This window comes from Orbicella franksi, chromosome 11, assembly GCF_964199315.1.
Source record: "Orbicella franksi chromosome 11, jaOrbFran1.1, whole genome shotgun sequence".
Lineage (NCBI taxonomy): Eukaryota > Metazoa > Cnidaria > Anthozoa > Scleractinia > Merulinidae > Orbicella > Orbicella franksi.
In genome coordinates this window covers 1,259,960-1,275,189 of record NC_138155.1, presented here as the reverse complement: position 1 = coordinate 1,275,189, position 15,230 = coordinate 1,259,960, and the positions used below count along the sequence as shown (strand labels likewise).

The following is a 15,230-nucleotide window of genomic DNA, read 5'->3' as shown; positions in this document are numbered from 1 at the left end:
TGGCCTTAGTTTTCAGTGAAATGGACACAACTAAAAGAAGCGCACGCTCGGTGTCCAGCTTCTAGGCCAAAATATAGCCCCACTTCATTTTAAGACTGAAAGAGTAGCCGAGACTGCCTTACGCGCATCGTGATTTTGACCAACTTCGGCTCGATTTCCCGGAACTTGGGGAATATTTTCCAGTCCCGAGGACTTTAAACTAACCTCTGATTGCCTAGGTTTGAAGTGAAATGGACACAGCAAATTTTTTGGAACGCTCGCTTTCAAGCTTCCGGGCCGAAATATAGCCCCACATCACTTTAAGAGTGAAAGATTAGCCGAGACCGCCTTACGCGCATCGTGATTGTGACCAACTTCGCCTCTGATTTCCCGGAACTTGGGGAATATTTTCCAGGCCCGAGGACTCTAAACTAACTCCTGACGGCCTTGGTTTGCAGTGAAATGGACAGAGCGAAACTTTTTCAACGCTCACTTCCGAGCTTCTGGGTCGAAATATAGCCTGACTTTACTTTAAGACCGAAAGAGTAGCCGAGACCGCCTTACGTGCATCGTGATTTTGATCAACTTCGGCTCGATTTCCCTAAACTTGGGGGATATTTTCCAGTCCCGGGGACCCTAAACTAACTCCTGATTGCCTTGGTTTGCAGTGAAATGGACACAGCAAAACTTTTTGAACGCTCACTTTCGAGCGTCTGGGCCGAAATATAGCCCCATTTCATTTTAAGACTGAATGAGTAGCCGAGACCGCCTTACGCGCATCGTGATTTTGACCAATTACGTCTCGATTTCCCGGAACTTGGGGATATTTTCCAGTCACGGGGTCTCTAAACCAATTCCTCTTGGTCTTGGTTTGCAGTGAAATGGACACAGGAAAACTTTTTGAACGCTCACTTTCGAGCTTCTGTGCCGATAAATAGACCCACTTCACTTTAACACTGAAAGAGTAGCGGAGACCGGCTCACGCGCATCGTAAATTTGACCAATTTCGGCTCGATTTCCAGCAACTTGGAGGATACTTTCCAGGCCCGGGGACTCTAAACTAACTCCTGATGGCCTTGGTTTGCAGTGAAATCGACACAGGAAAACTTTTTAAACCCTCACTTTCGAGCTTCTGGGCCGAAATATAGCCCCACTTCTCTTTAAGACTGAATAAGTAGGCGAGACCGCCTTACGCGCAGCGTGATTTTGACCAGCTTCGGCTCGATTTCTCGGAACCTGGGGGATTTTTTTTTGTTTAGGGGACTCTAAACTAACTTCTGATTGCCTTGGTTTGCAGTGAAACAGACACAGGAAAACTTTTTGAACGCTCACTTTCGAGCGCCTCTGCCGAAATATAGCCCCACTCCACTTTAAGACTGAAAGAGTGGCAGAGACCACCTTACGCGCATCGTGATTTTGAGCAACTTCGCCTCGATTTCCGGGAATTTGGGGATATTTTGCAGTCTGAGGTACTCTAAACTAACTCCTGACGGCCTTGGTTTGCAGAGAAATGGACAAAGGTGAAACGATCGCATGCTTGGTTTCCAGCTTCTAGGCCGAAATATAGCCTCACCTCATTTCAAGACTACAAGAGTAGCTGAGACCGCCTTGCGCGCATCGTGATTTTCAGAAACTTTGGCTGGATTTCCCGGAACTTGGGGGCTATTTTTCAGACTCGGGGACTCTAAAGTAACTTGTGATGGCCTTGGTTTGCAGAAAAAAGGACACCGGTAAAACGATCGCACGCTCGGTTTCCAGCGTCTAGGCCGAAATATAGCCCTACCTCATTTTAAGACTGAAAGAGTAGAATAGACCTCTCTTCGCGCATCGTGATTTTAAGCAACTTTGCCTGGATTTCCTGGAACTTTGGGAATATTTTCCTGGCCCGGGGATTCTAAACTAACTCCTGATGGCCTTGGATTGCAGAGAAATGGACACAGGTAAAACGATCGCACGCTCAGTTTCGAGTTTCTAGGCAAAAATATAGCCCCACTTCATTTTAGACTGAAAAAGTAGCCGAGACCGCCTTGCGCGCATCGTAATTGTGACCCACTTTGGCTTGATTTCTTAGAATTTGGGGGATATTTACCAGTCCCGACGACTCTAAACTAACTCCTGATGGCCTTGATTTGTAGTGAAATAGACACAGCACAACTTTTTGAACGCTCACTTTCGAGCTTCTAGGCCGAAATATAGCCCAACTTCTCTTTCAGACTAAAAGAGTATCCGAGACCCCCTTACGCGCATCGTGATTTTGATCAACTTCGGCTCGATTTCGCGGAACTTGAGGGGACATTTTCCAGTCCCAGGAACTCTAAACTAATTCCTGATGCCCTTAGTTTTCAGTGAAATGGACACACTTAAAAGGAGCGCACGTTCTGTGTCGAGCTTCTAGGCCGAAATATAGCCCCACGTCATTTTAAGACTGAAAAAGTAGCCGAGACGGCCTTACGCGCATCGAGATTTTAAGCAACTTTGGCTCGATTTGCCGGAACTTGGGAATATTTTCCAGTCCCGGGGACTCTAAACTAACTCCTCATGGCCTTAGTTTTCAGTAAGATGGACACAGGTAAAAGGAAAGCAGGCTCGGTGTCGAGCTTCTAGGCCGAAATGTAGCCCCACTTCATTTAAGGACTGAAAGAGTAGAGGAGACCGGCTTACTCTTATCGTGATTTTGAGCTACTATGACTCGATTTGCCGGATTTTGGGGGATATTTTCCAGTTTCGAGGACTCTCTACTAACTCCTGATGGCCTTAGTTTTCAGTGGATGGAAACAGGTAAAAGGAGCGCACGTTCGGGTGTCGAGCTTCTATGCCGAAATATACCCACACTTCATTTCAAGACTGAAAGAGTAGCCGACACGGCGTTACGCGAAGGGTGATTTTGAGCCACTTTGGCTCGATTTTCCGAGACTTGGGGGATAATTTCCAGTCGCGGGGACTCTAAACTAACTCCAGATGGCCTTTGTTTGCAGTGAAATGGACACAGCAAACCTTTTTGAACGCTCACTTTCGAGCTTCTGGGTCAAAATATAGCCCCACATCACATTAAGACTGAAAGAGTAGCCGAGACCACCTTACGCGCATCGTGATTTTGACCAACTTCGGATTAATTTCCCGGAGGTTGGGGGATATATTCCAATCCCGTGGACTCTAAACTAATTCCTGATGGCCTTGGTTTGCAGTGAAATGCACACAGCGAAACTATTAGAACGCTCACTTTCGAGCTTCTGGGGCGAAAAAGAGCCCCACTTCACTTTAACACTGAAAGAGTAGCGGAGACCGCCTTACGCGCATCGTGATTTTGACCAATTTCGGCTCAATTTCCCCGAACTTGGGGTACATTTTCCAGTCCCAGCGACTCTAAACGAACTCCTTATGCCCTAAGTTTTCCGTGAAATGGACACAGGTAAAAGGAGCGCACGCTCGGTGTCGAGCTACTAAGCCGAAATATAGCCCCACTTCAATTCAAGACTGAATGAGTAGCCGACACCGCCTAACGCGCATCGTGATTTTGAACCACTTTAGCTCGATTTGCCGAGACTTGGGGGATATTTTCTAGTCCCGGGGACCCTAAACTAGCTCCTGATATCCTTAGTTTTCAGTGAAATGGACACAGGTAAAAGGAGCGCACGCTCGGCGTCGAGCTTCGAGGTCAAAATATAGCCCAGTTCATTTTAACACTGAAAGGGTAGCCGAGATAAGCTTACGCGCATCGTTATTTTGAGAAACTTTAGCTCGATTTGGCGAAACTTGGGGGATATTTTCCAGTCCCGGAAACTCTAAACTAACTGCAGATGGCCTTAGTTTTCAGTGGACACAGGACACAGATACAATGGACACAGGTAAAAGGAGCGCACGCTCGGCGTCGACCTTCGAGGTCAAAATATAGCCCCAGTTCATTTTAACACTGAAAGAGTAGCCGAGACAAGCTTACGCGCATCGTTATTTTGAGAAACTGTAGCTCGATTTGGCAAAGCTTTGGGGATATTTTCCAGTCCCGGAAACTCTAAACTAACTGCAGATGGCGTTAGTTTTCAGTGGATGGGAACAGGTAAAAAGAGCGGACGCTCGGTGTCGAGCTACCAGGCCGAAATATAGCCCCACTTCATTTAAAGACTCAAAGAGAAGACGAGACTGCTTTACGCGAATGGTGATTTTGAGCAATTTTGGCTCGATTTGTCGGAATTTGGGGGATATTTTCCAGGCCCGGGGATTGTAAACTTATTCCTGATGGCCTTAGTTTTCAGTGAAATGAACACAGGTAAAAGGAGCGCACGCTCGGTGTGGAGTTTCTAGGACGAAATATAGCCCCACTTCATTTTAAAACTGAAAGAGTAGAAGAGTCCGCCTTACGCGCATCGTGATTTTGAGCAACTTTGGCTCGATTTACGGGAACTTAGGAAATATTATCCAGTCCCGGAGATTTTAAGCTAAGTCCTGATGGCCTTGGTTTGCATTCATATGAGTAGTAATGGACGCTTATATGAGCGGTAACCAATCAGGAGCCGAGAAAGACAATAGGCTATTGTTTGGAGAACAATGGACGCTATTGTTTTCCACATCCAAGATGGCCGCCACAAATTTCAGCCAATCAGGAGCCGAATTAAGAACAATGGATGCTATTGTTTTCCAAATCCAAGATGGCCGCCACAAATTTCAGTCAATCAGGAGCCAAATTAAGAATTCAAGATGGCGGCGCCCACGAAAGTCGGCCATGTTGGAAAACAGCCCACCAGCCTCGACGGAGGACTGGGATTGGTCTCACGGATTTCCATGGCGACACAAATCACACCAGGGTCACGCAAAAATGTCATGCAACTTCAAAATCGATACTTACAGTGTCCTGTGGTCCTAAACGACAGAGGTCCATCCAACAAGCGGCCATGATGGAGACTGAGAGACTTGTGTCCGAGGCACTTATATACCTTTCTATTTGTTCCAAAGCATCCTGGGACGCTGACCTCATCGGGAACCAATCCTAGACTTGCCCCACTCCCTTCACAGTCGAAGGGGTAAAAATAGGGGTAAGGGGGTACTCCCCGTTCCAAAGCATCCTGGGCTGATGACCTCATCGGGAACCAATTTTAGACTTGCCCCACTCCCTTCGCGGTCGAAGGGGTAAAAATTGGGGTGAGGGGGTACTCCCTGTTCCAAATCCTAGATTTGTCTCACTCCCTTCTCGGCCAAAGGGGTAAAATAGGGATAAGGGGGTACTCCCTCTTAGTCTGCTATTTAAAACCTTCACACGTTTTGAAAAGGACCAAAACAAAGTTTGTTGACTCACGAAATGGAAGTTAGAAGAAGTCGAAGACTACTAGGATTGACCCCGAAGTAGATGAGTTCAAGGACAAATGTTTCATCTGTCAAGGCGACCTTGTCATTGACTCCTTGACTCGATGTAGTGCGAAAACTTATTGCTGTGGAAAATTTTTGCACAAGAGATGTTTGCAACAGGAGTTACAATACTCAGATAAGTGCGGACATTGCAAAACCTCAAATCCTCCGGGGAATGAAGATGAGGCACAACTTTCACCTTGGGAGGAGGTGGTACGCGAGAGGATTACCAACGCAACGAATGCCATCAATAGGTATCGGCGAGGGGGACAGCCTTATCATATTCACAATCGTAATATTGTTTCGTGGAGGACCTTGCCGCACCATGCGAATCTTTCCATCTGGTTTGAGTTTTTTACAAGACTCACCATCTTCGTGCAGCAAAGGCGAAACGCTACCCTGTACATCCATGCCTATGTCAACTTGCCGTGGATGACCATTACTCAATCAATAAGACTGACGGTGTATGAAATGTTCAGTAGAAACATCCCAACGGAAGTAATGCTCTGCGTACGCGAAGTAAAGTTTAGGTTGTTGTTCCTGTCGTGGCTGCACTACGACGCTGAGGATGAAGTGATTATCAACAGATTAACTCTTCAGTCATCTTTTTCACCCCCCATTTACCCTGAAGACACAGCTTGGGTGTAACGTGTAACTTTTATTGTAACTCAAAAAACTCGTAAAACAAAACAAAAACAAAAACAAAGAGTCTGAGTCTTTGCAACGTTTATTGAATAATGATAATAAAAATAATAACACGAACTCCGAAAGAGAATTGGTTACAATTTTTCACTCTTTAAGTCTTCTCCAATACTCGTTGATCCGTTCCCTGTTGTTTTTACAGTATTGTCTTCGGTAATTTCTGATGTGCTCCTTGTTCTGTTAACAATAGGCTCTCTGGCTGCTGGCGAGTCGTTCCTTGTTGTTTTCAAACCATCTTTTACGACACCACCACCACCTCATCTACTACAACCACATTTACCACCACCACCTCCAGCACCACATTTACCACCACCACCTACATCGCCACCACCACATTCACCACCACCGCCACCACCGCCACCACCACCACATTCACTACCCCCGCCACATTCACCACCACCACCACATGCACCATCACAACCACTACATTCACTACCACCACCTCCTATATCACCACCCATGTACCACCACCGCCGCATCCACCACAGCCACATCCACCACCTACACCACCACTACCACATTTACCACCACATCCACCTCCACCGCCACCGCCACCACCACATTCACCACCACCACCGCCACATCCACCACATTTACCACCACCACCGCCACATCCACCACTACCACCACATTTACCACCACCACCACATTTACCACCGCCACCACCACCGCATCCACCACCACCACCACCACCACCGCCACATTCCACCACCACCACATTTACCACCGCCACCAAAACCACATTCACCACCACCGCCACCACCGCCACATCCACCACATTCACCACCACAGCCACATCCATTACCTACACCACCACCACCGCATCCACCACCACCACATCCACCACCACCACATTCACCACCACCACCACATCCACCACATTCACAACCACCACCGTCACATCCATTACCTGCACCACCACCTACACCGCCACCACCACATTTACCACCACCGCCACCACCACTACATTCACCACCACCACATTCACTACCACCGCCACATTCACCACCACCACCACATGCACCATCACAACCACTACATTCACCACCACCACCTCCTATATCACCACCCATGTACCACCACCACCGCATCCACCACATTCACCACCACAGCCACATCCACCACCTACACCACCACTACCACATTTACCACCACATCCACCTCCACCGCCACCGCCACCACCGCCACATCCACCACATTTACCACCACCACCGCCACATCCACCACTACCACCACATTTGCCACCACGCCCACATTTATCACCGCCACCACCACCGCATCCACCACCACCACCACCGCCACATTCCACCACCACCACATTTACCACCACCACCAAAACCACATTCACCACCACCGCCACCACCGCCACATCCACCACATTCACCACCACAGCCACATCCATTACCTACACCACCACCACCGCATCCACCACCACCACATCCACCACCACCACATCCACCACCACCACATTCACCACCACCACCACCACGTCCACCACATTCACCACCACCACCACCACCACATCCATTACCTGCACCACCACCACATTCACCATCACCACCACCACCGCCACCACCACCACCACCGCCACCGCCTCCACCACACTCGTCAACTGGACCATTAATCATGTATAAAACTAAGGCATTAACTGCCTGAATTCATTTTGAGTCAAACTAGCAAGGAGTCATGTCCCTTTATTGTCGATATTGTCATAGACTATTCTCTCGTGCAGACAGTAGAATTCGTCACGAAAAACATAGTTGTCAAAGCAGTGGATCAGATAAGACACGAGATGTCCCAAATATCACATTTCCTACCGAAAAGCACCATGGGATCCCTAGTAGAATAGAAATGGGAGAAGACAAGACACCCTCCAGTATTTTGATCGTGGGCCCTTCTGGTTGTGGGAAGACTTGTTTTACCGAATCGTTACTCTTGGATCACTTGGAAGAATTGTTTGTAAACCCTCCCACTACGATTCATTATTGCTACGGGGCGTGGCAAGACGGATTTAGAGACATGGAAGACGCTGGTGTGCAATTTCACGAAGGGATTCCAGAGTCAGACCATCTCAAGTCATGGTTTCCGAAGGGTGGATTACTCGTACTGGACGATCTGATGGCAGAGGGAGGTGAGGACAAAGCGTTGCTAGACTTATTCACCAAACACTCTCATCATCAAAATATCACCGTGTTGTACCTGTGCCAAGACATGTTTCCACCAGGGAAATACGCCAAGAGTATTTCCAGGAACGCCCACTACATCGTAGCCTTCAAAAATCCAAGAGATCAATTAGGGATGAAGAATTTACTGCTTCAAGCTTTTCCCACTTGCTGGCAAGACATGATGGACGCGTATCAAAAAGTGACCGAACGACCGTTTGGGTACACGGTCCTGGATTTACATCCCGCCAGTGATGACAGGAGACGCGTGTTTAGTCACCTCATGACGCACGAAGGATACCCGCGCTGGCATCGAAGAAAGAGAGAGGATGTCTGATCATTGCCCAAAATGGTATATTAAACATCAGTTTAATCGACTCGGTTCATTTGAAGTACGTTGTCTTCGGTGAAGGTCGACGAGAATCATGGATGATCGTTCAACAGATATTTTTGGCCCCGTGGAAGATGACAATGACGAGAACGTTGAAGAGGAAGAAGAGGTGGATGAAGAGGAGCCTGAAGAGGAACAGGAAGAAGATGAGGATAGTAGCAGCTCCGAAGAGGAAGAAGAAGCGGACGACGATGAACCAGATCCGTGGAGTCCGCTACCTCAAAACGTCGGAGAAGACGTCAAAGAAACCTACCTGAAAGAAGTCCAGCAGTTCCTGGATAAGGGAAAATCCCAAAAATATGCCGAAAATGCTGCTTTCAACGTCCTATTACCTGTAAGTAGAAGAAGGCTACGAAGGACTTACTTAGAGCGTCTAAAATGGACTCACCGTATCAAACACGACGCAATACACCGTAAAGTCATGAAGACTCTTCGACGCTTTATTGAGGAAGACGACATGGATTTTGACGAAGCGGCCGAGTCGGCAGTGGTAAAACGAAAATTCCTGCTAAACAGACTAATGCGGAAGAAGAAGAGGCTAAGACCTGAATTAGCCATGTGACTCTTATAAGAGTGTGTGATTCCAGGGTTTTGGTCATTATTTGCAAGACGCTACACATGCAAGATGAATTGCTCCAATCAACGGTCAGGGAATGACCAGAGGGTTGTCTGTAAAAAGGCCTACCACAAAAAATATTATGCCAAGAACAAACAACGAATCCTGGCCCAACAAAAGAGATATCGTGCAGAGAACATCGGGATTCTCAAAACTCGTCGTAAAAGATGGTATGAAAACAACAAGGAACGACTTGCCAGCAGCCAGAGAGCCTATTGTCAACAGAACAAGGAGCACATCAGAAATTACCGAAGACAATACTGTAAAAACAACAGGGAACGGATCAACGAGTATTGGAGAAGTTATTATGCCAAGAATAAGGAACGGATCAGGCAAAGACTTCATGACCAAAAGCAAAGAAAACTAGGGCAGAATATCGTGCGTTTTGGGGCCAGGAACCAAGAGTCTGTGAAACTGGAAACGACTTTAGTCCCCAGCACTTTGTGGAATACCGACGGTCAAGACTTAAAGAGTTAAAAATTTATAATCAATTCTTTTTCGGAGTTCATGTTATTATTTTTATTATCATTATTCAATAAACGTTGCAAAGACTCAGACTCTTTGTTTTTGTTTTTGTTTTGTTTTACGAGTTTTTTGAGTTACAATAAAAGTTACACGTTACACCCAAGCTGTGTCTTCAGGGTAAATGGGGGGTGAAAAAGGTGACTGAAGAGTTAATCTGTTGATAATCACTTCATCCTCAGCGTCGTAGTGCAGCCACGACAGGAACAATAACCTAAACTTTACTTCGCGTACGCAGAACATTACTTCCGTTGGGATGTTTCTACTGAACATTTCATACACCGTCAGTCTTATTGATTGAGTAATGGTCATCCACGGCAAGTTGACATAGGCATGGATGTACAGGGTAGCGTTTCGCCTTTGCTGCACGAAGATGGTGAGTCTTGTAAAAAACTCAAACCAGATGGAAAGATTCGCATGGTGCGGCAAGGTCCTCCACGAAACAATATTACGATTGTGAATATGATAAGGCTGTCCCCCTCGCCGATACCTATTGATGGCATTCGTTGCGTTGGTAATCCTCTCGCGTACCACCTCCTCCCAAGGTGAAAGTTGTGCCTCATCTTCATTCCCCGGAGGATTTGAGGTTTTGCAATGTCCGCACTTATCTGAGTATTGTAACTCCTGTTGCAAACATCTCTTGTGCAAAAATTTTCCACAGCAATAAGTTTTCGCACTACATCGAGTCAAGGAGTCAATGACAAGGTCGCCTTGACAGATGAAACATTTGTCCTTGAACTCATCTACTTCGGGGTCAATCCTAGTAGTCTTCGACTTCTTCTAACTTCCATTTCGTGAGTCAACAAACTTTGTTTTGGTCCTTTTCAAAACGTGTGAAGGTTTTAAATAGCAGACTAAGAGGGAGTACCCCCTTATCCCTATTTTACCCCTTTGGCCGAGAGGGGAGTGGGACAAATCTAGGATTTGGAACGGGGAGTACCCCCTAACCCCAATTTTTACCCCTTCGACCGCGAAGGGAGTGGGGCAAGTCTAAAATTGGTTCCCGATGAGGTCATCAGCCCAGGATGCTTTGGAACGGGGAGTACCCCTTACCCCTATTTTTACCCCTTCGACTGTGAAGGGAGTGGGGCAAGTCTAGGATTGGTTCCCGATGAGGTCAGCGTCCCAGGATGCTTTGGAACGAATAGAAACGTAAGTGCCTCGGACACAAGTCTCTCAGTCTCCATCATGGCCGCTTGTTGGATGGACCTCTGTCGTTTAGGACCACAGGACACTGTAAGTATCGATTTTGAAGTTGCATGACATTTTTGCGTGACCCTGGCGTGATTTGTGTCGCCATTGAAATCCGTGAGACCGATCCCAGTCCTCCGTCGAGGCTGGTGGGCTGTTTTCCAACATGGCCGACTTTCGTGGGCGCCGCCATCTTGAATTCTTAATTTGGCTCCTGATTGGCTGAAATTTGTGGCGGCCATCTTGGATTTGGAAAACAATAGCATCCATTGTTCTTAATTCGGCTCCTGATTGGCTGAAATTTGTGGCGGCCATCTTGGATGTGGAAAACAATAGCGTCCATTGTTCTCCAAACAATAGCCTATTGTCTTTCTCGGCTCCTGATTGGTTACCGCTCATATAAGCGTCCATTACTACTCATATGGACACAGCAAAACCTTTGGAACGCTCACCTTCGAGCTTCTGGGCCGAGATATAGCCCCACTTGACTTTAAGACTGAAAGAGTAGCCGAGACCGGCTAACGCGCATCGTGATTTTGACCAACTTCGGCTCGACTTCCCAGAAGTGGGGGATATTTTGGGGGACTCTAAACTAACTCCGGATGGCCTTGGTTTGCACTGAAATGCGCACAGCATAACTTTTTGAACGCCCACTTTGGAGCTTCTGGGCCGAAATATAGCCCCACTTCACTTTAAGACTGAAAGAGTAGCCGAGATCGCCTTACGCGCACCGTGATTTTGACCATTTTCGGATCGATTTCTCGGAACTTGGGGGATATTTTCCAGTCCCGGGGACTCTAAACTAACTCCTGATTGCCTTGGTTTGCAGTGAAATAGACACAGCAAAACTTTTTAAACGCTCGCTTTCGAGATTGTGGGCCGAAATATGGCCGTACTTCACTTTAAGACTGAAAGATTAGCCGAGGCCGCGTTACACGCATCGTGATTTTGACCAACTTTAGCTCCATTTCTGTGAATTTGGGGGATATTTTCCAGTCCCAAGGACTCTAAACTAACACCTGGGGGCCTTGGTTTGCAGTGAAAGGGACACAGGAAAACCTTTTAAACGCTAACTTTCGAGTTTCTGGGCCGAGATATAACCCCAGTTCACTTTAAGACTGAAAAAGTAGCCGAGACCGTCTGACGCGCATCGTTATTTTGACCAACTTCGGCTCCACTTCCCGGAACTTGGGGGATATTTTCTAGTCCCAGGGACTCTAAACTAACTCCCGATTCCCTTGGTTTGGAATGAAATGGACACAGGAAAACTTTTTGAAATTTCACTTTCGAGCTTCTGGGCCGAAATATACCCCCACTTTTCTTTAACACTGTAAAAGTAGCGGAGACCGCCTTGCGGGCATTGTGATTTTGACCAACTTCGGCTTGATTTCCCGGAACTTGGGGGATATTTTCCAGTCCCAGGGACCCTAAAATAACTCGTGATGACCTTGGTTTGCAGTGAAATGGACATAGGAAAACTTTTTGAACGCTCAATTTCGAGCTTCTGGGCCGAAACATATCCACACTTTGACTGAAAGAGTAGCAAACGCCGCCTTACAGGCGTCGTGATTTAGGGCAACTTTGGCTTGATTTGCCGGAACTTGAAAGATATTTTCCACTCTTGTGGACTATAAACTAACTCCTTATGGCCTTAGTTTTCAGTGAAATGGACACAAGTAAAAGGAGCGCACGTTCGGTGTCGAGCTTCTAGGTCGAAATATAGCCCCACTTCATTTTAAGACTGAAAGAGTAGCCGAGAGCGCCTTACGCGCAGCGTTATTTTCAGCGACTTTAGCTCTATTTGATTGATCTTATGGGAAAATTTCCAGTCCTGGGCTTTCTAAGTTAACTCCTGATGGCCTTAGTTTTCAGTGAAATGGACACAGGAAAAAATTAGCGAACGCTCGGTGTCGAGCTTCTAGGGCAAAATATAGCCCCACTTCATTTTAGACTAAAAGAGTAGCCGAGACCGCCTTACGCACATCGTCATTTTGACCAACTTCGGCTCGATTTCCCCCAACTTGGGTGATATTTTCCAGTCCCAGGGACTCTAAACTAACTGCTGATGGCCTTGGTTTGCAGTCAAGTGGACACAGCAAAACTTTTTGAACGCTCACTTTCGAGCTTCTGGACAAAAATATAGCCCCACTTCACTTTAAGACTGAAAGAGTAGCCGAGACCGCCTTACGCGTATCGTGATTTTGAGGAATTTCGGCTCAATTTCCCGGGACTTGGGGAATATTTTCCGGTTCCGGGGCCTCTACACTAACTCCTGATTGCCTTGGTTGGCATTGAAATCGACAGAGCAAAACATTTTCAAAACTCAGCGTCGAGCCTCTGGGCCAAAATATAGCCCCACTTTATTTTAAGACTGAAAGAGTACCCGAGACCGTCTTACGCGCATCGTGATTTTGACCAACTTCCGTTGGATTTCGCGGAACTTCGGGGATATATTCCAGTCTCGGGGAGTCTAAACTAACTGCTGATGGCCTTGGTTTGCAGTGAAATGGACAGAGCACATTTTTTTGAACGCTTACTTTCGAGCTTCTCGGCCGAAATATAACCCCACTTCATTTTAGACTAAAAGAGTAGCCGAGACCGCCTTACGCGCATCGTGATTTTGACCAACTACGGCTCGATTTTCCGGAAGTTGGCGAATATTTTCAATTCCCGGGCACGCTAAACTAACTTCCGATGGCCTTGGTTTACAGTTAAATGGACACAGCAGAACTTTTTGAACGCTCACTTTCGAGTTTATGGGCCGAAATATAACCCCACTTAACTTTAAGACTTAAAGAGTAGCCGAGACCGCCTTACGCGCATCGTGATTTTGGGGTACTTCGGCTCGATTTCCCGGAACTAGGGGGATATTTTCCAGTCCCGGGGACTCGAAACTAACTACTGATGGCCTTGGTTTCAAGTGAAATGGACACAGGAAAACTTTTTGAACGCGCTTTTTCGAGTTTCTTGGCCGAAATATAGCCCAACTTCACTTTAAGACTGAAAGAGTAAGCGGGAGCGCCTTACGCGCTTCGTTATTTTGAGGATCTTCGGTTCGATCTGGCGGAACTTGGGAGATATTTTCTAGTCCCAGAGTCTCTAAACTAAATCCTGATTTTCTAAGATGTCAGTGAAATACGCACACAAAACTTTTTGAACCCTTACTTTCGAGGTTCTGGAGTTAAATATAAGCCCACTTTACCTTAAGACTGAAAGAGTAGCCGAGAGCGCCTTAAGCGCATCGTGATTTTCACTAACTTCGGGTGGATTTCCCGTAACTTGGGGGATATTTCCAGTCCCTTGGACGCTAAACTAAGTCCTGATGGCCTTGTTTTGCAGTGAAATGGACAGAGCAAAACTTTTTGAACGCTCACTTTCGAGCTTCTGGGCCGAAATATAGCCCCACTTTAGTTTAAGACTGAAACAGCAGCCGAGACGGCCTTACGCGCATCGTGATTTTGACCAACTTCGGGTAGATTTCCTGGAACTTGCGGGATATTTTCAAGTCCCTTGGACGGTAAACTAAGTCCTGATGGCCTTGTTTTGCAGTGAAATGGACCCAGCAAAACTTTTTGAACGCTCAATTTCGAGCTTCTGGGCCAAAATATAGCCCCACCTCTCTTTAACACTGAAACAGTAGCCGAGACCGCCTTACGCGCATCGTGATTTTGACAAACTTCGGGTTGATTTCGCGGAACTTGGGGGATATTTTCCAGTCCCGGGGACTCTCAACTAACTCCTGCTTGTCTTGGTTTGCAGTGAAATGGACACAGCGAAAGTTTTTGAATGCTCACTCTCGAGCTTCTGGGCCGAAATAGAGCCCCATTTTACTTTAAGACTGAAAGAGTAGCCGAGACCGTCTTGAGCGAATCGTGATTTTGACCAATTTCGCGTTTATTTCCCGAAACGTGGGGGATATATTCCGGTCAAAGGGACTCTAAAGTAACTCCTGATGGCCTTGGTTTTGAGTGAAATGGACAGAGCACAACTTTGGAGCTTCTGGGCAGAAATATAGCCCCTCTTTACTTTAAGACTGAAAGAGTAGATGAGACCGCCTTACGCGCATCGTAATTTTGACGAACTTCGAATGGATTTCCCGCAACTTGGGGGATATTTTCCAGTCCCTTGGACGCTAAACTAAGTCCTGATGGCCTTGTTTTGAAGTAAAATGGACACAACAAAACTTTTTGAACGCTCACTTTCTAGCTTGTGGGCCGAAATAGAGCCCCACTTCACTTTAAGACTGAAGGAGTAGCCGACACCGCCTTAAGCGCACCGTGATTTTGACCAACTTCGGCTCGATTTGCCGGAACTTGGGGGATGTTTTCCA

The 15,230-nt window shown here is 46.8% G+C and overlaps 2 protein-coding genes across 2 annotated transcripts; both read left to right on the top strand.

The window, feature by feature from the left end:
• The first annotated feature begins 7,704 nt into the window (after positions 1-7,704).
• LOC145503386 (uncharacterized) lies at positions 7,705-8,605 on the top strand. Its single transcript, XM_081482844.1, has one exon. It carries the CDS (start codon positions 7,705-7,707, stop codon positions 8,515-8,517), a length of 813 nt encoding a protein of 270 aa, XP_081338970.1. The 3' UTR covers positions 8,518-8,605.
• On the top strand, positions 8,578-9,685 carry LOC145460168 (uncharacterized). Its single transcript, XM_081444902.1, has one exon. It carries the CDS (start codon positions 8,606-8,608, stop codon positions 9,131-9,133), a length of 528 nt encoding a protein of 175 aa, XP_081301028.1. The 5' UTR covers positions 8,578-8,605; the 3' UTR covers positions 9,134-9,685.
• The last annotated feature ends 5,545 nt before the right edge of the window (positions 9,686-15,230 follow it).